Source organism: Salvelinus namaycush, chromosome 20, assembly GCF_016432855.1.
Source record: "Salvelinus namaycush isolate Seneca chromosome 20, SaNama_1.0, whole genome shotgun sequence".
NCBI lineage: Eukaryota > Metazoa > Chordata > Actinopteri > Salmoniformes > Salmonidae > Salvelinus > Salvelinus namaycush.
The window spans coordinates 3,416,726-3,444,720 of NC_052326.1; the positions used below are offsets into that span (position 1 = coordinate 3,416,726).

The 27,995-nt window shown below is 40.6% G+C and overlaps 1 protein-coding gene across 4 annotated transcripts; it reads left to right on the forward strand.

Moving 5' to 3' along the window:
• Positions 1-27,995, forward strand: oser1 (oxidative stress responsive serine-rich 1). Of its 4 annotated transcripts, none has more exons than XM_039015579.1 (5): positions 1-86; positions 7,695-7,866; positions 15,098-15,207; positions 15,389-15,499; positions 26,876-27,995. In XM_039015579.1, the coding sequence occupies exons 2-5, from the start codon at positions 7,855-7,857 to the stop codon at positions 27,612-27,614; spliced, it is 972 nt and encodes a 323-aa protein (XP_038871507.1). In that variant the 5' UTR covers positions 1-86; positions 7,695-7,854; the 3' UTR covers positions 27,615-27,995. The 4 variants fall into 4 exon arrangements, with proteins under 4 accessions (XP_038871507.1, XP_038871506.1, XP_038871508.1 ...); XM_039015578.1 differs by having other exon boundaries at positions 3-365; XM_039015580.1 differs by having other exon boundaries at positions 3-365; positions 26,879-27,995.

Below are 27,995 nucleotides of genomic sequence, written 5' to 3' on the forward strand. Positions count from 1 at the left end.
GGGCAGAGTGCGTTGTTGCAGAGTCACTGTGAAGTGGTTCGTGTGTAAACAAGATGTTCGAGAAAGAAAAGTCTGGAACTAGCCAAGTAAATACTGCTTTTGAAAGTAATAATAGATTAGAATGAAACTGAATTGATTGTAGTGCGATGCTTGTGGAAAGCTAAACCTAATCGAAAAATGCAATAGCTCGCGTCTGTCGCGAAGACAATCGATGAGACATTGCTAACCGAGTTAGCTACTTTAGCTAGCCACCTCACTGTTGCTTAATAGCTTGCTGCATTTGAGGCCCGTTTGTCGCAGCGCCTGATAGACCCTGCATGTCCAGGCCATCCTCAATCTGGACTGTGGACAGGAGATCCTGAGTTGTGAGTACCCCAATTCTCACACGATGTCAAACTCCGATATTGCCTGGCTAGCTAGTATCCACGTTGATTATTATGGAACGGATGCTCAACTTCATCCACAGCGTAGGCTAGCTAGGAGCAATTCCATGATTTTCACTTTTAAATGTACAAAACAAATAGCATTTATTTCAAAGCTTAATTAAACCGTACAACTCTATGCACTAGCAGTACGTTGAACAATTTACAACATTTAAGAAAAACGAATTTACTGGAAGAACTGTGGATGCAAAGTTTGGTGGCTAACGTTAGCTAACATTTAGAATCTTTATGCATAAAATCTTCCTTCGTTTTTTTATGCGACGTTTCCCAAAAACTCTTAAATATCTGTACCGAATTAAGATTAAAATATGTCTACAGAAAGAATGGGGTGTCCGCTATATGACACCTTGAGTTTGAAACAATATATTGTTGTTATTGAACTAGGCTACAGTGAGTGAAGTGTATTTACACCTGGTATCAGATTACGGTAACGGAATTACATAATCCACAAAATCTTGTTAAATGAATTGCTTTACTGCCATTTTTTCTTTAACTATAGACTTAAAGAAATTTAAGCAAAGTTTCTATTCCTCAACAAAGTTATTGGAAGTGTTATTACCTTTTTTTCTTATGAAGAAACGGGGGGAATTAAGAAGAAATGGGTTTCTTGAAAATAATGTTTTAGGATTTCTTCTTGGAAATGTATTTAACTTTAGGACAGCTAAACCCTTGTCTTGATAAGAATGGATACTTTTGTAACCATGAACGTTTTCTTGCGCCACACAGTTGGCTACCGGATATTTAATTACAGCAAGAAAACTAATTAAACACGCATTATCTAGCTAGCTAGTAATTAACAATATAATACAATATTCTAGAAGTGTTAAATAGCTAGCGCTATCTCGTCAATTTGTAAAGAATTTAGCTAACGTTAACCTTCGCTAACTATGTTGCCTATAATGTCGTTACGCGTTAGCTAGCTAACGTAACTACCTAAATTACCGGTCGCGCAGGCCCTCTACTACCGTCTCTCCTATCATGGACGACACCTTCTCCTCCAGCTGGTCAACATGAATGGTCTCTCAGCACCACTTAATTTTACGGCGTCACTGTCCCTTGCCACAGACTCGGCCACTCTCGCCCATCCTCTCTTTTTGGTCTCTGCAGTGAGGCCGCAGTTATCAAGTCCCTCCAACAGGAATCTTTTCCTGGCTGCTATTTCCTCCACCATCACTTCAAGCTCTTGTTTGCTGAAGTTTTTATTGCGCTTTCCTTGGTTATTTATTTTTGGTTTTGATATAGTTAGTCTGATGGCTATAATGTGTGAAATAACCAAATCCTGTCACACAGGCTTATTTATTGGTTTCAAGCACGTCACTAATGTCAATGCCAGATAAGATATTTACGAAGTTCCTAAGAACATTTTGAGGAATTACATTTACAAACTATCTTATGAACTTTTAATTTTTTCCCTTAAACTTCTTTTTTTTGTAAGTAATGTTTTGTGAATCCGGCCCCTGATCTGTACTACACAGAAATGCATAATTATGGATATGAATGTCATTGTCTTCATGGTGTCTTATCCTGAATGGGTACACCATGGAAGAAATATGCAATATCATTCTTTGCATATATGGGTATTATTCTACACACTGACTATTCTAATCAGCTCTGCACCAAAACAAGACCAAATTTGGTTGGACCGGACCACATCTGAACCAATCATAGACCTTTCTGTTTCACAAGTTTGGACTGTATAGCCACAGAACAATGAGCCAGATATTTCACGGATGTATACGTGTAAAGCATCCGGTTGACATTTTCAGATATGGTGATGAGAAGAAGCCCAGTGGCCGGCAGTGGGAGATGGAGTGATATGGCTTTTGGCCGACATTCTTCTTATCAATGGAACATTTGATCTCAATACAGTTTGCTGTTCCAAAACTAAGAGTGGACTAAGTTTTGTACATTGTACCCTTTGCCCCCCAAAAAATACTGTTTAGGAGTGCAAGGGGGGAATTTAGTTATTGGAAACTGGTGTAATTGCGGCCTGCAATTTGGGGTGTTCCCGCATGTGGGCATTCCTACATCTGCAGGAACCCCTCTTTATACTTCTATTGGTAAATGTTTAAGCTAGGACAGGCGGGGGCGCTAATGCACAATAATGTTGGATGCCAGCTGCCAATAAACCCCCCAGAAGAAGGGGCAGGGGCGACAACGATAGCTAGCCGTACAACGGTAGACGGTGTCCTTCGTCCCTGCCTATCGGTACTGTTTTCCCACAGTTATGTTAATGATGGCGAGGGCAGGCGGGAGAGAAGGGCACTGTGCTAGCTTAATCATCTAGTCCGGTGCATAGCAGGTGGGAGGCGGGGGAGACACCACAGATAGAACAATGAAACATTTGATCTCAAAACAGTTTTCTCTTCCCAAAACTAAAATCTGTTATGGACAGAGTGGACAACAGTTTGTAGACTTTACCCTTTGTCAAAGGGTATTTTAAAATTGCGTTGTTAATGAGTGCAAAGGCGAATTGACTTATTCCACACGTGCACTTCAGAGTAGACTGTCCCTAGCATAAATATGCAAATGCATGCTAAAACTCACCAATAGGATCTCGCTAGCTCGTGCTTGGCTCAGCCCCCCCCCTCCCCCCCCATGCTTGTTCTGCCCACTATGACTCATTTGTTCCCATTTTAAACGATGGGCTGTGGTCTCTCGGTTTAGTTATAAAAATCTTTGTTTCAGCACAGTAGAGTGCAGTACCATACAGATATACTGTACTCTGCTCTAGTGTACTGTATTGAACTCTACTGAACTATATTCTACTTTTCTTGACTATACTGTACAGTGATCTACTTTGCTTCACTGTAATGTGCTGTCCAGCCTTGTGAAACACAGACGTCTATGATTGGTTCAGATTTGGTCTGGTCACCAATCATAGATGTCTATTAGGGATGCACCAATATGACATTTTTGGCTGATACTGATATCCTATTTTCCTTGCCAAAAACAAAACGATACCGATATTTGCATTTTTTGCGGCCTTTTATGCATTCTAGTACAGTTAAATAGTTGAAACACACACTGACCAAAAGTAATTTTGTTGCCATTTACGTATATCCGCATTACCAGTAAAACATCATCAACTTTTTTTTTTCACTTGCTGTGCCGTTTCATTGTTAATTTTTTCAGTCTCAACCAGGATTTTGTTACACATGTTAAGCAGTGAAGTTTCAGCTCTGTCCGTGGCCTCTTCCTCGGTGCGCTCTGTCCGTTTCCATCTTGTCCAGCTGTGTCTAACATTTCGTGTAAACCCTGTTTCTTGTCTGCATCAAAGTAGCGGTCCTTGTACCTAGCATCGAGCATGGTGGCGACACAGTAAAGAGACTCAGTGCCACCGAATCGTAGAGTACTTTTGCAAGTTTTAACCCCACGGTATGTGTCGGCAATTTTGTTGAGCAGGTGTTTCAATGCTATTACAGAGGGTATTGCGTCTCCTGCAGACATAGTTGATTAACTTATTTATTGACTCAGTTGTTCGAATGGAGCTAGGAGTGTGTTCATGTTTCCAAGTTTCAAACATGTTCTCACGTGTCATTGAAATGGCAGCAGCGGTATCAGAACCAGCACATTCTTGAGCATGCAATAATGCTTTCCTCAGTACCAAATCCTCATTGACCCACTGTGCTGTCAGTCAGCATGCTCATGGGGCTGACATCGCTTGTCCAAATGTCAGTCGTGAAGCTAATAGCAGTGATGCCCATAACAAGTAGCTCAGGGATGTGCGTTTCAACAATACTGTGTAACTCCGGTAGGGCAACATCTGAAAAATAGCACCTATTTGGTAGTGTGTACCTGGGGCTCGAGGTGCTCGACCAGTCGGCGAAAGCCAACATCATCCACGACAGAGAAAGGTTGATTGTCAAGGGCAATGAATTCCATTATCTTGACGTTATTGGATTTCACCTTTGAGTTGTCTTGCTGAAAGTTTCTTACTTTTTCAAATGACTGCTCGACTTGTTTAGTTGTTGGAAGTGTGCGCTTAGTATTTTTCTGCTTTTGTTCTGTGTAGCGCTGTATTTTCCGTGGCGTCATTACGTCATCTACCTACGTTATATAGGTATGCACGTCAGCTTTGACATTGGTTTTGCACATCGGCGTTAAACCAGACATCGGGCCGATGTTGGCATTTTTAGCTAATATTGGCCGATTCCGATATGCTTACCGATATATTGTGCATTCCTAACGTCTATGTTTGGGCCAAATCAAGGCTGTTTTGGACCGGCCCAAAAATAGACGTTTGTGGATGTTGAAATCGAGGCCAGGGCGGACTGACCAAACTTCAACCACTTCAACGTCCATGTTCAGTGGGTGTGGATGCTGGTTACAGTAAGTGGAAAGAGAGGGGGTCATGGGTAGGTGTCAGTAAGAGCTGGTAGAGGTATCATTAACTAGAGAGAGGGGGTTTGTCCAGACTGTTCACACTAGCTTTGACCACCAGATGACTAAAAGAGAAAGAAAACAGTTATGATCTGAACATATTTTAAACATTTATTTAACCTTTATTTAACTAGGCAAGTCAGTTAAGAGCAAATTCTTATTTACAAAGACGGCTTAACCCGGACGACGTCTGGGCCAATTGTGTGCCCCCTTATGGGACTCCCAATTACGGCCGGTTGTGATATAGTTGTGACGCCTCTAGCACTGAGATGCAGTGCCTTAGACCACTGTGCCACTCGGGAGCCTAACAGTATGCCAGTGGAAGGAAGAACAGTAGAAGGTGACCCAACTGTGGTTTGTGACTACTATGATTTTCCATTGTAGCCAAATCAATTGCAGTATTAGTGTATTTTAAAAAGGGAAAAAATGTATAGGTCATTTTGTTACCGTTTGGTAACAATTACGAGTTTTAATCACTTAATAAACAAAAAATTATATTAGTAAAAACACAAACTAATTGGTAGGTTTACCTTGTTACTTCTGTTAACTTTCATTGTCCTTCCTCATGAGGTAAAACATTTTGGTAACAGAATTACAAGACACACGTCAATGTTTTTTAAACTTACAGAAGGCAAATAATTTCTACAAAATCAAATATGTGTTGATATTAGTTGGCAGGGGTCTTTACATATATTTCTAATACCTTTTAAGACTTTTTCTGGTAGAGGTTTTGTAAGACCCCTTTTCGTTCAGTTTGACCAGAAATCAAAGCCATTACTTACGCTTAATTTTTAAGGGTCCTTGCTATCCGGAATCCTTGGGACATCCCCACTCTGACGTTACCCCAAGTTTGCATCAAAGGTTAGTGATTAATTTGATCTATATTTCTGCTTTTTGTGAATCCTCTCTTTGGCTGAAAAAATGGCTGTGTTATTCTGTGAATAGGCACTCACCTAACATAATCGTTTGGTTTGCTTTCGTCGTAAAGCCTTTTTGAAATCGGACACTGTGGCTGGATTTACAACAAGTGTATCTTTAAAATGGTGTAAAATACATGTATGTTTGAGGAATTTTAATTATGGGATTTCTGTTTTGAATTTGGCGCCCTGCAGTTTCACTGGCTGTTGAAGAGGTGGGACGCTAACGTCTCACGTACCCTAGAGAGGTTAATCCAACCACAGTGTCCGATTTTTCAAAAAGGCTTTACCACGAAAGCATACCATGCGATTGTTAGGTCAGCGCCTAGTCACAGAAAAACACAGCCATTTTTCCAGCCAAAGAGAGGAGTCACAAAAAGCAGAAATGGAGATAAAATTAATCATAACCTTTGATGATCTTCATTAGATGTCACTCATAGGACTTCATGTTACACAATACATGTATGTTTTGTTCGATAAAGTTCATATTTATATCCAAAAATCTCTGTTTACATTGCTTCCAAAACCGGTGATTTTGCAAAGAGCCACGTCCATTTACAGAAATACTCATCATATATTTTGATGAAAATACAAGTGTTGTGCATGGATTTAAATATATACTTCTCCTTAATGCAACTGCTGTGTCAGATTTCAAAACAGCTTTACAGCGAAAGCACACCATGGAATAATCTGAGTACAGACCAAAACAAGCCATACAGATACCCACCATGTTGGAGTCAACAGAAGTCAGAAATAGCATGATAAATATTCACTTACCATTGATCTTCATCGGAATGCACTCCCAGGAATCCCAGTTCCACAATAAATGTTTGTTTTGTTCGATGAAGTCCATCATTTATGTCCAAATACCTCCTTTTTGTTAGTGCGTTTAGTTCACAAATCCAAATTCACAAGACGCGAGCACTAGGTCTGATGAAAAGTCAAAAAAGTTACATTACAGTTAGTAGAAACATGTCAAACGATGTATATAGTCAATCTTTAGGATGTTTTTATCATAAATCTTCAATAATGTTCCAACCGGACAATTTCTTTGTCTTTAGAAATGAAAGGGAACGCAGCTCGCTCTCACACCTGCACGCGAGACTTAGCTCATGGCATTCTGCCAGACACCTGACTCAAACAGCTCTTATTCGCTCCCCCGTCACAGTAGAAGCCTGAAAAAAGGATCCAAGGACTGTTGACATCTAGTGGAAGCCTTAGGAAGTGCAATCGGACCTGAAAACCTACAAACCTCAGATGTCCTACTTCCTAGTTGGATTTTTTCCCCAGGTTTTTGCCTGCCATATGAGTTCTGTTACACTCACAGACATCATTCAAACAGTTTTAGAAACTTCAGTGTGTTCTATCCAAATCTACTAATTATATGCATATTCTAGCTTCTGGGCCTGAGTAGCAGGCAGTTTACTCTGGGCACCTTATTCATCCATGCTACTCAATACTGCCTCCCAGCCATAAGAAGTTACGGGTTAGGGTAGGGACTTCCCAGATAGCACTAACCAATTTTTAAGATGGAAAATAGTTGGAAAATGTATATATGCCTTCATTTCCCCAAAATATACTCTTCGCTTTCATTTGACACCCAATTTGATATGAACCTATGAACTTCACATGTTGGTGCTCATGGGTTCATTTTAAATAGAAATGAACCTAGCTGACCGCTAGCTGTGGTGATTGTGATAGCTAGCTAATGAAATCATTGTGCATGTTGTGGTGTTTTTCTAAACTGGTCTGTGTTTAAGGTCTGCACGCTGCTGTTTGAAAGGGGTTGCCTGGCTGTAGCAGAGCCTATTTGTAAAGCCTATTCACCATATTATGGCCAGAGATGGTTCATATTATTCCTACAAAATCTCTGATTAGGCTATTGCTACTAGCTACAGGGATGCAAACTCGTCACTTTTCGATGATATTTGCTGTTTTGATCTCAAAATAGGTCATCCACGTGAAAAGTAAACAGACGCAGAGTGCATCACCCATGGAGCTATAAAAGAACGGGGCGATCAGATCTTCTCCCTGTGTGATCACATTACCTTCTCTGTCGGCTGTGTCATCACACACTCCACGCAACATTGTCCCTGACTGGGATATTTGGAATGCAACTCGAGGTAAGCAACCTATGGTCAAAATAATGCAGCGGTTATAGTTGCATGTATGTTTCAATAGAGCAAATTATTACACTCAAAGTTAACTTTAGATAGCTGGCGTTAGCTAGCCACGTTAGCAACTAAGATGGCAAGCTAACATTACCACCCGCCAATGAATAATGGTCTATGTTACTCATATTGAAATTGAGTGAGCACTGAATGCATTCCTACGCGTCCTACAAATAGAATATCAGAGTTCAGATCGTAATATGTAATATCAGAACGAGTCCTCCATCCAATATCACGTGTGACAGCTGAGATGCCAGCCGCATCTCCAGCCATTAGCCTACTCAGCTGCTTCTCCCTGTCTGTTCTTTCTGTGCATCTCCATCCATTTTAAAATGTTTTAAAACAGAGCACCGTGACACGTGCTTGTGCCTTTGTCACAGAAAAACAGAAGTTTCTAGCCCAAACCCTTGGCGCACATGTTTTATAATATATAAGATAAAAAGCTTTTAAAACTTCTTTAGGGATAGGTGTCCCGTCAACGGGACAGTTGTAAATCATGCAGCGCCTTGTGTCACGATCGCAGATTTTAGAGAAACAACAAATGTTGGTACATATAAGTGTCTTATATCGTCTGAAAGCTTAAATGATTGTTAATATAACTGCACTGTCCAATTTACAGTAGCTATTACTAAGAATGAACTATTCGTGGGCTGAGTTTTTGGTTTGATATCAAACAACCTTGTTTAGTCATGTTACCTGGCTAGCTAGCTAACAACTTGTTAACTTGGCTATGCACACATTTGAATAGCACAGGGAAACGGGATAGATAGCCTACTCAAAGAGATACTTCAAAGGGTAGGATGCATATGCAAATGTAATTCTAAACTTAATCTGAATCAAAAGTCAATGTATTTTACTGGTGTTAATTAATTTCTGTTTGGTGCCTAACTTTTAGGAGCTGTGTGTGAGAGAGTAGTGTGTGTGTGTGGGGGAGGGAGAGTATGTATGCTATGTGTGTAAAGGTGTCTGAAGAGTAAGCGAAAAATGGTTTCATGTAGAACCTAGTGTGTTTTCCCCTTATTGCCAAAATGAAAATGCAGATTATGCGTTTTATATTCCTTGCTATGTCTGTCCTGCCCAATCACAGGTAGACCTTTTGGATATGCGCAAATCAGCTATTTTCTGCAGTAGCCTTTTCTATTATACAGTAAATAGTGTGGAGTTAAATTCAATGTGTTGTATTGAGGAGAGGTGTGAATATCAGGGACAGGTTTTTCTGCGCAGCACGTACGTGCAGAACGTATACAGGGTTCGATACTGCGACAAAAACAGTAGCTTTTGAAGCTATTTGACTTGGCAGTGCGACACACATTTAAAATTGGCCAGTGAAAATAAATGACCTGGTCACATTCGTTTTTGGTTCCCAATCTGCAATTTTTTTTGTCATTATGATGTGCAATTGACCATAAATAAACCAACTTTATGAAGCGGCAACAACGGCACGGGAGTGCCCCTGTCTGGTTGTCAGGGCTCAACATACAGGGGAGGTTTTGGAAACCCTTCGGTCATCCCCATCAGTGACCCGCTTGGGCCAGTGAACAAAATATTGTAATAATGGTCTTTTTAATCTAGGCTATATAATTTTTAAGCTGTTCGTTATTTCGATTTATTTATCACACGCGCTGCTCACATATAGATAATCTGTCTTGCAGAGAGAGCGCACAACTCTCAAACAGCTGGTCGTTGCATTTTGCGATTTTTCTTTGGTCTCTGGGGAGATAAATCTAGCTAGCTAAATCAGCCATTGGCTAGGCCATCAGAAGCTAGATAGAAGGCATCTGCTGTTCAACGGTATTAGAGCAGAATTTTGGAGTGACAGTGGAATCAACCAATTACATTTTAACCTGTAATGGGTGGGACCGTCTTTACCAAAATGGTTCAATTTTAAGGATGTAGCTATTCTGTTGCGGTAAAACCATGTCCATTTATTATGACCAAGACCAATGTTGAATGTTTGCCTCAACTTGGTTTTCCATACAATGCGTTCCATTAGAAAGGGAACCCAGTTTTTGGTCGCTTTCTCATTTTAGGACATGATACAATAACTCATCAATAACTCTTTAAACATCTCAAATGGCAAGACTGACTAGCTACCACATGTACATACTTCATTAGTGTGTTTGTGTCGGGAGCATGCTTTCTATTTTGTCAGGTAATGCCCACGTTATTGTGACATATTTTATAATGTAATTTTGCTGTGCGGTAGCAGAGAGAACAGTCTATGACTAGCGTGGCTGGAGTCTTTGACAATTTTGAGGGCCTTCCTCTGACACCGCCTGGTATAGGAGTCCTGGATGGCAGGAAGCTTGGCCCTAATGTAATGGGCCGTACGCACTACCCTCTCCTCGTAGTGCCTTGTGGTCGGAGGCCAAGCAGTTGCCATACCAGGCAGTGATGCAATCAGTCAGGATGCTCTCAATGGTGCAGCTGTAGAATCTTTTGAGGATCTGAGGACACATACCAAATCTTTTCAGTCTCCTGCGGGGGAATAGGCTTTGTCTTGTCTTCTTTACGACTGTCGTAGTGTGTTTGGACCGTGATAGTTTGTTGGTAATGTGGACACCAAGGAACTTGAAGCTCTCAACCTGCTCCCGAGAATGGGGGCATGCTCGGTCCTCCTTTTCCTGTAGTCCACAATCATCTCCTTTGTCTTGATCATGTTGTGGGAGAGGTTGTTGTCCTTGCACCACACGGTCAGGTGTCTGACCTCCTCCCTATAGGCTGTCTCATCGTTGTCGGTGACCAGGCCTTGCACTGTTGTCATTGGCTAACTTTTTTTATTTATTTCACCTTTATTTAACCAGGTAGGCAAGTTGAGAACAAGTTCTCATTTACAATTGCGACCTGGCCAAGATAAAGCAAAGCAGTTCGACACATACAACAACACAGAGTTACACATGGAGTAAAACAAACATAGTCAATAATACAATAGAAAAAAATAAGTATATACAATGTGAGCAAATGAGGTGAGATAAGGGAGGTAAAGGCAAAAAAAAGGCCATGGTGGCGAAGTAAATACAATATAGCAAGTAAAACACTGGAATGGTAGATTTGCAGTGGGAGAATGTGCAAAGTAAAGATAGAAATAAATGGGGTGCAAAGGAGCAAAATAAATAAATAAATACAGTAGGGGGAGAGGTAGTTGTTTGGGCTAAACAGGGAGTACAGGAGGGGACTGAGCACGCACCCGACGGCCCACGTGTTGAGGATCAGCGTGGTGGATGTGTTGTTACCTACCCTTGCCACATGGGTGGTATGGGTGGCCCGTCATGAAGTCCAGGATCCAGTTGGAGGGATGTGTTTAGTGATGAGCTTTGAGGGCACTATGGTGTTGAACGCTGAGCTGTAGTCAATGAATACCATTCTCACATAGGTGTTACTTTTGTTCAGGTGGGAAATGGCAGTGTGGAGTGCAGTAGAGATTGCATCATCTGTTGGGGCGGTATGCAAATTGGAGTGGGTCTAGGGTTTCTGGGATAATGGTGTTGTGAGCCATGACCAGCCTTTCAAAGCACTTTATGGCTACAGACGTGAGGGCTGTGGGTCGGTAGTCATTTAGGCAGGTAACCTTTGTGTTCTTGGGCACAGGGACTATGGTGGTCTGCTTGAAACATGTTGGTGTTACAGTCAGGGACAGGTTGAAAATGTCAGTGAGACACTTGCCAGTTGGTCAGCGCAGTACACGTCCTGGTAATCCGTCTGGCCCTGCGGCCTTGTGTATGTTGACCTGTTTAAAGGTCTTACACACATCGGCTGCGGAGAGCGTGATCACTCAGTCGTCCGGAACAGCTGGTGCTCTTGTGCATGTTTCAGTGTTACTTGCCTCGAAGCGAGCATAGAAGAAATTTAGTTTGTCTGGTAGGCTTGTGTCACTGGGCAGCTCGCTTCCCTTTTGTAGTCTAATAGTTTGCAAGCCGTGCCACATCCGACGAGTGTCAGAGCCGGTGTAGTACGATTCAATCTTAGTCTTGTATTGAAGCTTTGCCTGTTTGATGGTTCGTATGAGGGTGTAACGGGATTTCTTATAAGCTTCCGGGTTAGATTCCCGCTCCTTGAAAGCGGCAGCTCTACCCTTTAGCTCAGTGAGGATGTTGCCTGTAATCCATGGCGGCTTCTGGTTGGGGTATGGTCACTATGGTCACGTATGGTCCGTGACGGATGACGTAATCGAGGCACTTATTGATGAAGCCAGTGACTGATGTGGTGTACTCCTCAATGCCATCGGAAGAATCCCAGAACATATTCCAGTATGCTAGCAAAACAGTCCTATAGCTTAGCATCTGCTTCATCTGACCACTTTCTTATTGACTGAGTCACTGGTGCTTCCTGCTTACATTTTTTGCTTGTAAGCAGGAATCAGGAGGATAGATTTATGGTCAGATTTGCCAAATGGAGGGAGAGCTTTGTATGTGACTGTGTGTGTGGAGTAAAGGGGGTCTGGAGTTTAAAAAAAATCTCCCTCTAGTTGCACATTTAACATGCTGTTAGAAATTAGGTTAAACAGAATTAAGTTGCATTGAAGTCCCCGGCCACTAGGAGCGCCACCTCTGGATGAGCGTTTTCCTGTTTGCTTATGGCCGTATACAGCTCACTGAGTGCGGTCTTAGTACCAGCATCGGTTTGTGGTGGTAAATAGACAGCTACGAAGAATATAGATGAAATGCTCTACCTCAGGTGAGCATAACCTCGAGACTTCCTTAGATTTCGTGCACCAGCTGTTGTTTACAAATATCAAATCAAATGTATTTACATAGCCCTTCTTACATCAGCTGATATCTCAAAGTGCTGTACAAATATACATAGACCGCTACCCCTTGTCTTACCAGAGGCCGCTGTTCTATCCTGAAATTGCAGGGCGCCAAATTCAATCAACAGAAATCTCACAATTCAAATTTCTCAAACATACAAGTATTAGACACCATTTTAAAGATAAAATTCTCGTTAATCCAACCACAGTGTCCGGTTTCAAAAAGGCTTTTCGGCGAAAGCAGAACATATCATTATGTTAGGTCAGCAACTAGTCACAGAAAGCATATAGCGATTTTCCAACCAAAGAGAGGAGTCACAAAAAGCAGAAATAGAGATAAAATGAATCACTAACCTATTCTTCATCAGATGACACACCCGGAACAGCATGTTACACAGTACATGTATGTTTTGTTCGATCAAGTTCATATTTATATCCAAAAACCTCAGTTTACATTTGGCTTTGCCTCCAAAACATCCCGTGAATTTGCACAGAGCCACATCAATTTACAGAAATACTCATAATAAACATTGATAAAAGATACAAGTGTTATTCACAGAATTAAAGATATACTTCTCCTTAATGCAACCGCTGTGTCAGATTTCAAAAAAACTTTATGGAAAAAGTAAACCATTCAATAATCTGAGTACGGTGCTCAGACAACAAATCAAGCCAAACAGATATCCGCCATGTTGGAGTCAACAGAAGTCAGAAATAGCATTATAAATATTCACTTACCTTTGATGATCTTCATCAGAATGCACTCCCAGGAATCCCAGTTCCACAATAAATGTTTAATTTGTTCGATAAAGTTCATCTTTATGTCCAAATACCTCCTTTTTGTTAGCGCGTTCAGCCCAGTATTCTAAATTAATGCCGCGCGATCACTAGGAGCAGACAGTCAAAAAGTTCCGTTACAGTCCGTAGAAACATGTCAAACGAAGTATAGAATCAATCTTTCGGATGTTTTTAACATAAATCTTCAATAATGTTCCAACCGGAGAATTCCAATGGAACTCAAGCTAACTCTCACGTGAACGCGCATGGTCAGCTCATGGCACTCTGGGAGAGACCTTACTCAATCCCCTCTCATTCGCCCCCACTTCACAGTAGAAGCATCAAACAAGGTTCTAAAGACTGTTGACATATAGTGGAAGCCTTAGGAAGTGCAATATGACCAATATCCCACTGTATATTCGATAGGCCAAGAGTTGAAAAACGACAAACCTCAGATTTACCACTTCCTGGTTGGATTTTTCTCAGGTTTTCGCCTGCCATATGAGTTCTGTTATACTCACAGACATTTTCAAATAGTTTTAGAAACTTCAGAGTGTTTTCTATCCAAATCTACTAATAATATGCATTTATTAGCAACTGGGACTGAATAGCAGGCAGTTTACTCTGGGCACGCTTTTCATCCAAAGTGAAAATGCTGCCCCCTAGCCCAAACAGGTTAAAACCAGCCAGCTGTATGTTATGCATGTCGTTATTCAGCTACGACTCGGTGAAACATAAGATATTACCGTTTTTAATGTCCCGTTGGTAAGATATACGTGCTCGTAGCACGTCTATTTTATTATCCAATGATTGTACGTTGGCTAATAGGGCTGATGGTAAAGGCAGATTACCCACTCGTCGTCGGATCCTTACAAGGCATCCAGACCTTCGTCCCCGATATCTCTGTCTCTTTGTCCAGCGAATGAGGTGGATGAGGGCCTTGTCGGGCGTCTGAAATAAATCCTTCCCGTCCGACTCGTTAAAGAAAGAGTATTCCTCCAGTACGGGGTGAGTAATCACTGTCCTGATATCTAGAAGCTCTTTTCGGTCATAAGATACAGTGGCAGAAACATTATGTCCAAAATAAGTTACAAATAAGGCGAAAAAACACACAATAGCATAATTGGTTAGGGGATCGTAAAATAGCAGCCATCTCCAAACGGCATTACAAATGTGTTTGATTTAAAGGGATAGTGCGAGATTCAGTCAGGTGAAGGTAGTTTAGCGAGTGATTGCAATGAATGGATGCTAATTGACCTCATAGACTTAGTTAGCAAACCTAGTTAGCAACTTCCTTCAAACTGCTCGCAGAACATAAAAATGGTATCAATGAGTTCATCTGACTTTGGGTAAGTAGAAAAATTGCTTAGTTTCCAACATCTCGCACTATCCCTTTAAGTCTGTACCTGTTTAGCGACACATCCCACTTCGGAAGGTATATCCGTAGTCGGTAGATAGTTTTTATTAAATCTGCATCCCTTACATCACCGAGCAGTTCATAAGAAAGTATTTAAGCCAGTTGTTAGATGCTATAGTGTGGGAACATGACAACTTTAGCCAGCATGTCTACCCCTATAACCAACCTTACGCTAGCGAGTCAGTCACTCACATCTTGAGTCAGCAGTAATACCTCTCTAATGAAGTGTTCTTGTTTTATAGCTGGGTGGCTGGTCACTACAACCTCCTCCCACTATGGAGGCAGGAGGAAAAGACTGTGAGGACGAGACCCTACAAACTGCCTTTAAAAAGCTCCGGGTAGATGCTGAAAGGTTCGTAGTACTGTTAATGGCTATTACATTTTCAATTCTTTCACGTTTTAGGTCCTTCCTTACTGGTTGATCTAGGGTCAGTTTCCAGGACTAATGTAATATTTCTTGAAAATGTGAAGTCTCACTTAAGCTCTTCTGCTGTTCAGTATATTGTGGTCTGAGTTTTTGTTGGTTTCTCTAGCTTGCCTGCCACGCTGCACGTCTGTGAGACCATCACTCCAAGAGTGGTTAGCCGAGCCTTTCTAGAGGGTGCCAAGCCCAAACTAAGCTGCCCCAAGGAGAACTGGCATGGGTAAGGAAAGGCCCTCTTACAATCATTGTCCACTGTTTTATAAGTATCTTCTTGCTATGCTTCTCTATTGTCTGTTCCTTTTTATTATTTAAGTATAATAACTTGTAGAACCCCTAGTGCCAGATTCAGTTTTATAAATTCTATATTTGTAAAGTGTACACATTTTGTAATACAATGTAACACATTGTGTTTAAAATGAGTGCAAAAAAGGCTGTATAAAATAAATTACACAAATACTGAGCTATATTGTATGCAAAAATGAAATTATATTATTTTATACTAATACAATTGCTCAGAGAAAGAGATTTTGTCTAGCAAGTAATACAAAAAAGAGCCAGCACCCTATTTTACAGTAGGTTAGGGGTTATTTTCTGCTTATAAATCTTTGTTTCAATGCTAAACCCACCACTGGTGTGTGTGTGTGGCCAAAGAGCTCTATTTTCATGTCATCCAACAAATGCTTGGAGTTTGCTAAACGGCATTGGCACTTGGATTGGAACCATTGCTAAGGTCAGATGACATGAAAATAGAGCTCTTTGGCCATGCACACCAGTGGTGGGTTTAGTGTCGAAATAATAAGGATTCGTAAGCAGAAAAGAACCCCATACCTACTGTATAATATGGTGGTGGATCTTTGGATATTGGATATTGGGCAATTTTGCTTCCACTGGTCCTGGTGGAAGGTCAATCCAGTATGAGGACATTTTAGCCAAAAACCTGGTTGCAATAGGATCTTCCAACAAGACAATAACCCCAAGCACACATCAAAATCCACAAAGAAATGGTTAATTGACCATCAACATTTTGCAATGGCCATCTCAGTCTCCGGACTTGAACCCTACTGAAAACCTGTGGTTTGAATTGAAAAGGGCACGCCATAAGATCTGGAAAGATTCTGTATGATGGAATGGTCTAAGATCCCTCCCAATGTGTTCTCCAATAAAACATTTTAGAAAATGGCTCAGTGCTGTTATCCTTGCAAGGTGATGTATTGATAACGGGTGGCAATAATTTTGACCCCTATCTTTTTGAGAGGAAAAAACGTATTGACTGTTAAAATCGCCATCTGAGCAATTTATTGGTATAAAATAATAATATAATTTTTAAATGTTGGCATATAACAGCTCAGAATTGGTATTATTTATTGTATACAATATTTTTCCCCCCAGTTGTCTTTATCAAGGTGTGCCAATAACTTTGGTCCTGACTGTAACCGTCGCAGAGTCATGTCTCAATTGTCTCAAGGCTTAAAAATACATCTTTAACCTGTCTCGTCCCCTTTATCTACAGTGATTTGAAGTGGATTTAACAAGTGACCTCAATAGGGGATCATGGCTTTCACCTGGTCAGTCTGTCATGGAAAGAGCAGGTGTTCCTTATGTTTTGTACAGTCAGTGTATGTCAGGTTTTCTGTTAGGAAACTGTGGCACCGGACAACTTGACCAGTAAGATTTTAACGGTGCTCAAAATCACATTTAGATGTAATTCATCTTAACAGAATAGAATTATGCCTGTAAAGTTGTAATAAAGTAGAATGATGTTCTTATACCAACATGACAGGTTCTTATAGAAAAGCAAAACATTGCCCGTTGTGTGTTCATCCCTGCTATAAATCACTTTATAGTAGCAGGTTAGGATAATTCATGTAGCAGGTTAGGAAAATTAGGTTAAGGTTAGCTAAAAGGCCATTTAAATGTATTTATTTTCTAAACTTTTGACGTTAATTTGACAAAAGCTGGGATCCCTTCTAGCCATTACGGCAGTCCCACTCTCCATTCCATCTGCGATTCAGCACCACAAGCAGTTGAAGACACTCTAGGCAGCCACAAAATTAATACGTTATTAAACTGATGTTGCGCAATCAAATTCAATATGTACATAAACGAAATTCGTTAAGGCTGGTTCATTGAGAGAAAGCTTATTTTACAATGCTCCTATGAAACAAGGCCCATGCCATGCATTTATGAAATCACTAGTTTGCAAAGCTCAAATTCTGTCACTCTTTTTACAGCTCTACTGGATGATATTAATAAATTGTATATTTACTGTAATTTGAACTATCGTGGGGTTGTGTAGTCTACCACGGTATGAATCATAATACCCATAAAACCTATCGGTCAAACACGGAAATGGTTCCAATTTTTTTTCCACCATTCAATTTATCCATTGTGGATTTTAGAAACACCTCAAATAAGGGCTATGTTTCGTGGAGACTTACCCTGGCGTGGCGTTTTGATAACCATTTAAGTCTCCAGGACAAGGTGACTTTTTTTATCAACATATTTGCCTGTATTCAATGTGGCTGTAATAGAGAACTACAAATTCCTGTCTCAAGCTTCAAGTCACTCACCAGGGCCATGATGATCTAGACGAGACTGCCGAATCGAGGCAAAGGTAAGAATCTCTGGATTAACTATCTAATGTTAGCTACATTTAGTAATTAATACATTGGCTAAAATTGTTTCAGTTCACAGAATTGCCAAATGTCTTGGGCAAGTTTTACATTGAAAATGCCTGTTTATCTAGCTAGCTCATGGTTAGCTAGTTAGCAACATTAGCCTGGCTAGATGGCTACATTAGCCGTCTATTTGTCTAGCCATTAAAATGCATGAGAAATTCAAAAAAACAAGTTTAGCTTTCTTTTGGTTTCTATAAACCAACAATAGCTCACTAGTCAGCAGTTTAGCTCGCTAATTAACTAACAAGCTAGCTTAGATGATGAAGCTCTAGGGCTAGGAGTTCTTGATCATGTTTGTTTGCGTCTGTGGGTAGCCTACTTCAAGTACTACTTCTAGCTACCCTAGCTAGCTGTATTATTTTAGTCTGGCATTTTGAGAGGCTTCATAGATGGACTGATTAGCATTCTCTCGAGTCAACAGTGTGCTTACTGTACTGCGGGAAAACATTGATATGTGTGCTGTTACCCTCTGGACAGCAGATCATTAGTATAGGTAGTAGGCAAGGTTATGTAACCGTATTTGGTCCTATCTGCTATGGTGGGCTTTAAGTTCATTGATATTCACACATTTGTTTTTTGAGGTAGAATTACTGTAATGTTAATGATTCCAAATTGTTAACCTTATTTGCACCTATAACACATGCTCCACTCTCAAGTTGAAGTTGAACTTGTTGGAAATGCTGTGATCACTCATCGTCTTTAATGTTGCGATCCACAGACACAAGATGACCATGATTTGAATGCTGCAACTGAGACGTAATGATGTCGAGGGACATACGCAGAGACCCCGAGTATGACTGGACATGGGCCGGATATTTGTGACCACTACCTACAAGTGGTGCAGAAGCACACCAGCACCCCATTTTATTTTTATTCCATGGCCAACCAGCTCTCTAGCTACCCCTTATTCCACACTGTCTTTTATACCCCATGGTCCTTCAACTTCAGACACTTTATAACTCTCTACCCTACCTTCACCCATTCCCCCTATGCTGCTTCCTTCACTTGTTCTTCTCCTGATTTGATAACATCTAGACTCAGTAACACATTTAAAAGTGTTGTGGTGTACTGTTTTTGCTACTGTTTTTTTTCACCTGTGTAATGCTGCTTATTCTTGGGTTCAGACTGAATGCAGTGGTAAATGTGCTGCTCACAATTGACAGAAGCAACATTGACAAGAAGGGTGTTGATATGGCTGCTAACTTGTTTTGAGTCTTAAGTGCTTATCTCATTTTATATTTTTACATTTTAGTAATTTAGCTGACGATCTTACCCAGAGCGACTTAGTAGTGAGTGCATACATAGTAATTTATATAACACCTACCTTACGCATCTAGTTTTTCCAATTGTAACCCACCCACCAAAATCACAATATGCTGCTTTACATGTTGTATTATTTGTGCTGGCCTAATTCCTAAAATGGGAAACATAGAAGAATCTGTTCGCTCTCAGATAGTAATAATAGTTAATATGGTGCTCTTGGATGTCCCAGGTGTGTGGCATTGATGAATAAATCATTTCATGTTTACTTAACATAACATATACAAATATGAATGTATGTATGAAAGGAATATGTATGCATTGTTTACTATTTTGATTTATTTAAAACAATGTGATTGTTGGAGTTTAGGTGTCTGTGATTCATGGGTGACACTATGCATTTTTGTCAAATAAATATGTTTATTCATTCATGATTATGGCTATATTCTGCAATGAGTTAATTGGGCTTTGAATCTGCAAACAGAACATGTCAAGTTAGATCTGAACTGCTTTAATACAGCATTAATTTAAGTAGATTTGACCTTGTTCATATAGTTGGCAGAAATTATAATGGATCAAATAAAGACTTCTGTCTGAAGGAGAAGAGGATCTGGTAAAATAAAGGTATGTTGCTAATATCATCTAGCTAGCTAGATATATAGCTTATTTGCAAAAACCGTGTGTAGTATTCATGGAACATTATAAATATCTGACTGCTACTAGGATACTATTCTGTACAAGACCAAATGCATAAATAAAATAAGGAACTGTAAATTAAAATATTCAATATCTTTGATTTTGGATCAAGGTAGCGCGTCTTCTATGCTCGGACACGCCTACCCGTGATATATTTCCCCCTCTTTTCCCGTGACGATTTAAACCCCCCCCCCCCCCCCGGGCAAATAAAAAGTAGGTCTCATACTTAACATATTCAAGAGTACAATACAAATTTTCACGACTCTACGTGCATATTTAGTGATATAAAGACGGCCTCATTTCTACATTTGACCAAATGTACAGTTTAAGCTCTTAAATAATTGAGGCGGCAGGTAGCCTAGTGGTTAGACCATTCGGCCAGTAACCGAAAAGTTGCTGGATTGAATGGATTAGCTGACAAGGTAAACATCTGTCGTTCCTGAACAACGCAGTTAACCCACTGATCCCCGGTAGGCTGTCATTGTAAATAAGAATTTGTTCTTAACTGACTTGCCTAGTTAAATAAAACATTTTAAAAAACTTGCGGTTGCGTGCCGGTTCCTCACTCGTCGCCTCAAATCTCTCATTTTAGGTCATGGATGCTAGCGTTTGTTGATTTAGTTGCCATACCTACGAGGATCAAATAAAGAAATGTGTTTTCCTGCTGGTAGACGGAGATCCTTAGTGGAATGAGAAAATGCGTTTATCAGCTGATAAATGTCTGATAAATGCGTTTATCAGACATTCGCCCTTGTAACCAGGAACACGTTTTGTTAGTAAAACATAACTAGAGACCGCTGCAAGGGTTAGATAACTTTGTGTCCAGCAGCCGACCACGCGTCATATGTTTATACAGAAAGAAAATACCACAACAGAGAAAATTAGCAGTTTTTATAGGACACCTACACGAAACACTGTGTTTTTAAAATCCATGGTGGAAAAACAATTGGAACCATTTTTGTGTTTGACCGCTAGGTTTTATGGGTGTTATGACTCCTCCACTGTGGGGCTCAATTGATAACAACTCTGTTTCCTACTATAGGCAGTTGACTGCCTTGTGATTGCAACATTGTCACTCTCTGATGTGAATAGTTGGCAACGATGTTTCGTTTCCAAGTTCTGCTGAACTGAAAGTCACCAATTGCACATGCTACATATCATTACTCTCTCTACTCTAGTGTAGCAATCAATTCCAAATCTTTATACTATACATGAGACGGGCGGCATATGTTGGTCTTGCCTAGGGCAGCAGCAGAAGTGCTAGAACCAGGCCTGACGAACACAATAAATGGCCTCTAATTTATTTCCAAGCAGCTGGAGGATTTATTAGCCTATGAAGTATATTTGCCTTTGAAATTGGAGCACAGCGACTGGTATTTCCATCAATTAATAAAAAGCATTCTTTTGCTATGGATATTTTTTTTTTCTGCCGTGGACAATTTGACCAGCAATTATACTTTTTTTAGCGGCCAAAAGTAGTTTTTCCATCTAACGGAAAACCTGGTGTGTGTGTATGTGTATATATGGGTATGTGTGTATATTTTGTGTGTGTGTATGTGTGTATATTTTGTGTGTGTGTGTATATATGTGTATGTGTGTATATTTTGTGTGTGTGTATATATGTGTGTATATACACACACACTCACTCACTCATTCACCGGTCGAAAGTTTTAGAACACCTACTCATTCAAGGGTTTTTCTTTTTTTCATTTTCATTTTTAAAATGTTCTACATTGTAGAATAATAGTGAAGACAAACTATTAAATAACACATATGGAATCATTTAGTAAACAAAAAAGTGTTAAACAGATTAGATTGCAGATTCTTCAAAGTAGCCACCCTTTGCCTTGATGACAGCTTTGTACACTCTTGGCATTCTCTAACAGCTTCATGAGGAATGTTTTTCCAACTGTCTTGAAGGAGTTCCCACATATGCTGAGCACTTGTTGGCTGCTTTTCCTTTACTCTGCGGTCCAACTCATCCCAAACCATCTCATTTGGGTTGATTGTGGGTGATTGTGGAGGCCAGGTCATCTGATGCAGCACTCCATTTCTCTCCTTGGTCAATTAGCTCTTACACAACCTGGAGGTGTGTTTTGGGTCATTTTCCTGTTGAAAAACAAATGATCGTCCCACTAAGTGCAAACCAGATGGAATGGCGTATCGCTGCAGAATGCAGTGGTAGCCATGCTGGTTAAGTGTGCCTTGAATTGTAAATAAATCACTGACAGTGTCACCAGCAAAGCACCATTGCACCTCTTCCTCCATGCTTCACGGTGTGAACCACACATGCGGAGATCATTCATTCACCTACTCTGCGTCTCACAAAGACACGGTGGCTGGAACCAAAAATCTAAAATTTGGACTCATCAGAACAAAGGACAGATTTCCACCGGTAAAATGTCCATTGCTTGTGTTTGTTGGCCCAAATAAGTCTCTTATTATTGGTGTCCTTTAGTAGTGGTTTCTTTGCAGCAATTTGACCATGAAGGCCTGATTCACGCAGTTCCCCATGAACAGTTGATGTTGAGATGTGTCTGTTACTTGAACTCTGTGTGATTCATTTATTTGGGCTGCAATCTGCGGTGCAGTTAACTGAAATGATCTAATCCTCTGCAGCAGAGGTAACAGAGTCTTCCTTTCCTGTGGCGGTCCTCATGAGAGCCAGTTTCATCATAGTGCTTGATGGTTTTTGCGACTGCACTTGAAGAAACATTCTTAACATTTTCTGGATTGACTGACATATCTTAAAGTAATGATGGACTGTTGTTTCTCTTTGCTTATTTGAGCAGTTCTTGACATAATATGGACTTGGTCTTTTGCCAAATAGGGCTATCTTCTGTACAACACAACTGATTGGCTCAAACGCATTAAAAAGGAAAGAAATTCCACAAATTAACTTTTAACAAGGCACACCTGTTAATTGAAAAGCATTCCAGGTGACTACCTCATGAAGCTGGTTGAGAGAATGCCACGGGTGTGCAAAGCTGTCATCAAGGGAAAAGGGTGGCTACTTTGAAGAATCTCAAATATATTTTGATTTGTTTAACACTTTTTTGGTTACTACATGATTCCATATGTGTTATTTCATAGTTTTGATGTCTTCACTATTATTCTACAATGTAGAAAATAGTAAAAATAAAGGGAAACCCTGGTATTAGGTGTGTCCAAACTTTTTACTGGTTCCGTATACAGTTGAAGTCGGAAGTTTACATACACCTTAGCCAAATACATTTCAACTCAGTTATTCACAATTCCTGACCTTTAATCCTAGTAAAAATTCCCTGTCTTAGGTCAGTTAGGATCACCACTTTATTTTAAGAATGTGAAATGTCAGAATAATAGTAGAGAGAATGATTTACTTCAGCTTGTATTTCTTTTATCACATTCCCAGTGTGTCAGAAGTTAACATACACTCAATTAGTATTTGGTAGCATTGCCTTGAAATTGTTTAACTTGGGTCAAACGTTTCAGGTAGCCTTCCACAAGCTCACCACAATAAATTGGGTGAATGTTGGCCCATTCCTCGTGACAGAGCTGGTGTAACTGAGTCAGGTTTGTAGGCCTCCTTGCTCGCACACGCTTTTTCAGTTCTGCCCACAAATTTTCTATGGGATCGAGGTCAGGGCTTTTTGATGGCCACTCCAATAGCTTGACTTTGTCGTCCTTAAGTCATTTTGCCACAACTTTGGAAGTATGCTTGTGGTCATTGTCCATTTGGAAGACCCATTTGCGACCAAGCTTTAACTTCCTGCCTGTCATGTCTTGAGATGTTGCTTCAATATATCCACATAATTTTCTCTCTCACAATGCCATCTATTTTGTGAGGTGCACCAATCCCTCCTGCAGCAAAGCACCCCACAACATGTTACCACCCCCGTGCTTCACGGTTGGGATGGGGTTCTTCGGCTGGCAAGCCTCCCCCTTTTTCCTCCAAACATAACAATGGTCATTATGGCCAAAACAGTTCTATTTTTGTTTCATCAGACCAGAGGACATTTCTCCAAAAAGTATGATCTTTGTCCCCATGTGCAGTTGCCAACCGTAGTCTGGCTTTTTTATGGCGGTTTTGGAGCAGTGGCTTCTACCTTGCTCAGCGGCCTTTCGGGTTATGTCGATGTAGGACTCGTTTTACTGTGGATATAGATACTTTTGTACCTGTTTCCTCCAGCATCTTCACAAGGTCCTTTGCTGTTGTTCTGAGATTGATTTGCACTTTTCGCACCAAAGTACGTTCATCTATAGGAGACAGAACGCGTCTCCTTCCTGAGCGGTATGACGGCTGCGTTGTCACATGGTCTTTATACTTGCGTACTATTGTTTGTACAGATGAACGTGGTACCGTCAGGCGTTTGGAAATGCCTCAAGGATGAACCAGACTTGTGGAGATCTACAATAATTTTTCTGAAGTCTTGGCAGATTTCTTTTGATTTACCCATGATGTCAAGCAAAGAGGCACTGTGTTTAAGGTAGGCCTTGAAGTACATCCACAGGTACACCTCCAGTTGACTCAAATTATATCAATTAGCCTATCAGAAGCTTCTAAAGCCATGACTTAGCTTAGAATTTTCCAAGCTGTTTAAAGGAACAGTCAACTTAGTGTTTGTTAAACTTCTGACCAACTGGAATTATGATACAGTGAATTATAAGTGAAATAATCTGTCTGTAAACAATTGGAAAGATTACTTGCGTCATGCACAAAGTAGATGTTCTAACCGACTTGCCGAAACTATAGTTTGTTAACAAGAAATTTGGGGAGGGGTTGAAAAATGAGTTTTAATGACACAAACTTCCGACTTCAACTGTATGTACATTTTTTATTTTTGCCGAGACGCGCTTTTAAAGGGATTGTGCGATATTCTGGCAACAAAGCCCTTTTTCTACTTACCCAAAGTACGATGAACTCATGGATACCATTTGATATTAATTAGCTTAAGTTCAATTGCTAACTAGCGTTATTCGCTAATGCTAGTTAGCAATGGCTTACGAAACTACCTTCAACATCCTTCAAACTGCACGCAGATCCCTTCAAAAGGTAACCATGAGTTCATCTGACTATGAGTAGTAAAAAATCTATCACTATCCCTTAACATCAGAGTGACAAGTTACAATGTATATTTGTAGAAAACGGAGCGAGCATTAGCATAAATGAGAACCACGAGCACACAATCACCGCTTGCTCCTCATCTCCGTACAGTACAGTGGCGCTCATCAGTTATATTTCAGATGGTGTCAACACAATATGTATTTTCATGCATTTTGTTTTTGTTGCCATGTAGAATGTCCTTTCAAAAAGTCACCAGAAGTGACCTACAAAAAAATGATCTTGGCTGGGCATGCCCCTGGGCCCCCAAGCTTCCTTTGTTACCACTGCTGAAAAGAATCCTAGGGAAAACACTAAAACTCTATTTTTTCAGCTGAAACAATAACTGATTTAACACACAGCAGCGGCTAACATCTCACACATACTGTATTCTGGAATACCAAAAGGAACGTAACGCTGCTGTGTTACAGTGAAATCTGTCAACTTGTCAATTTATAACTTCATTGTTTATCAATGTCATTTATGGCTAACCCCAAAGATGCAAATATATTCTGATTCCATTCCTTCACTCTGATTCAAATAATTTTGGCTGATTTGAATATTCGCAAAATAATATTTTGCCACGAGCAACGGGTGCAAATCTTTGACAAATATTCGTAAGAAATGACTAATCTGATTCGAATCTCAAAATTGTGATACATGGACAGCCCTAATGTCATTACACAAGTAAACAATGTCTCATACCAAACAATAGATTCAGTTTATAAACTCAGTTAATAAGACATGACCACCAGTGGCAGTGTGAACCAAAGATATTGCAGAGTGAGAGCAATGCAAAAGGCAGCATTTTAAAGCAACCACACAGAGCATCTGCGCATGTGCAGGGACGTATGGTCCACTCTTCTGCAACTTGATAGCTGCATGACAAGAACTGCAAAGGAGATTAGCATCTTGCTACGTGCTCTTTGTTGCTGCGGAAGTCAACCAAGTACAGTTAATGTTTAATTTGTACCATTTTAAAGACTCATCAACATTCAAAATCATGTTTTTCATGAAATGTTATGATATTTAGATGACAACAAATCACACTATGATGACCAAAGTGTGAAAAATGACTGTTGCTTCTATATTGATAACGTTTGATCATAAAGTTACTGTTCCACCCCCAATGTCAAACACTTGGATTCACAAGGTGGGATTATTAATACACCAATGGTAACATTATCTTATCTAATTTTAGAAGTACTGCCTTGTAACCAACATCCGCGAAGCGTGTTTGCAGAGGGGTGAGGTTTATATAGCAAGATAACTATTCTACTGGTGCCAAAATTTGACTGTAGGGTGTCAGCAAATTATAATTAAAACTTTACACTATTCGGCTAGATACTTATGTTTCCCTTTTCATTTGTGTATGGTGTTAACTAGTTACTGGCTAGCTCGGTATTCAGCCAGCATGGAACAAAAGGGCGAAAGGGTCGTTCTGATGCAGTTGTCAGTGCTGCTATGAACCGCATCACAAGAGACATGCCAAACAAGTGGTGTATAAAAAAATTGACATCATTGATGCAATTTCAGTGTTTGAGTTGCTTTGTGTATCACAAAATTTGCTTGAGATGATTTTACTGCAACTGTTCACTGCATCCACGTTTCTTGACATGGGCATTTCAAAGAGCTGTCACTCAAGGCGAGATCATGAGTGTAAGCTCCCCGCCCACTCAGCCTATCTTTTCAAACTTCCTGGTAGTTAGCCATGAGACAGAGTGCTTTTTCTCATTTTCAGCATTTCTATTCCCCCAAAATATTATGCGTTTTATTTTAGTGACTCAAAAGGCATGGTAATCAGAATGACTGTTTGGGTTCATTTTTATTTTACCATCATAGTTATGTTTGGTTTTGACATTTTTGTTTTTCTATGTAGTAGTTGTATGAGGAAGACGTCAAGAGGAGCCGTGAGAAGCCAAAGACGCCGGAGATCCAAGTCTCCCATTCTCCATCCTCCAAAGTTCACCTACTGTGCTTCCAAGATGTCGCCCTTACCTGGCCACCTGAAACACAAGAGCCTGCCAGAGGCTGAGGGTTGCAGCTCCTCCCTGGAGATCCCCGCCAAGAAGGAACTGCTCTCCTCGGGCCACTCCTCCCCTGTGTTTGGCGGTGCTGGCTATGAGCCCCACACCCCCGCTGCCTCTGGGGAAGGCCCCACAGCCAGGCTGGAGGGCAGCCCCAGACAGCCCCTGTCTGACGACAAGGGTGTCCCAGAGGCAGCTCACTGCGTAGGGGCTGAAGCCAAAACGGGAGCTGTGCCCTCTGACTTCAGGTCCCTGTCAAAGCTCCACGAGGGCGGCCCGTGCCCCTGCGCTCAGAGCGAGTGCCAGTGCCCGGGCTGGCAGGGCGTAGAGGTCTACTCCTTCACGGGCCTCCGTAACATCCTCTCAGAGTGCGAGAGGAACCTGGCGAGCCCAGAGGATACGTCCCAGACCTCCCTGCAACAGAGAACTCAGACCGATGGGTCCACCACATCAACCTCCCCGCGTTCCTGTTCCGAACAGGCTCGGGCCTATGTAGATGACATCACAATAGAGGATCTTTCTGGTTACATGGAGTACTATCTTTATATTCCCAAGAAAATGTCACATATGGCAGAGATGATGTATACTTAAATAAGTAATGGAAAAAATATATACATTTTGGGGGGTGGCTTAAGGAATGGTTAGGCATGAAGTAATTTAAATAAGGTTTAACTGTTTATTTCCGCAGTTTCTCCATTCTCTTCTTTGCAACTCCAGTACCAGAGCTGAAAGACGCCATGTATTTTTCTTATTACTTTTGAATTATTTGTTTTCTTTTAATTTTTCATGATTGTCCTTATTTCTGGTTGACAAATGAAGTTGCCAAAGCTCTATCGCAAAAAGTGCAGGTGGGATTTGTTGGTATATGCAAAGCAAACTTGTAATGCCAAGTGTGATTGTTTTCCACGGCCAAAGAGGTTAATTGTCTGGAGTTTCCATTTCACTCAATAAAACATTTTTGTTGAAAACAGA

Excerpts from the sequence above, each read along its gene's own strand:
- oser1 (XM_039015579.1), top strand. Across the intron at positions 15,208-15,388 it reads CTCCGGGTAGATGCTGAAAG|CTTGCCTGCCACGCTGCACG; the intron begins GTTCGTAGTACT and ends TGGTTTCTCTAG. Across the intron at positions 15,500-26,875 it reads CCCAAGGAGAACTGGCATGG|TAGTTGTATGAGGAAGACGT; the intron begins GTAAGGAAAGGC and ends TTTTCTATGTAG.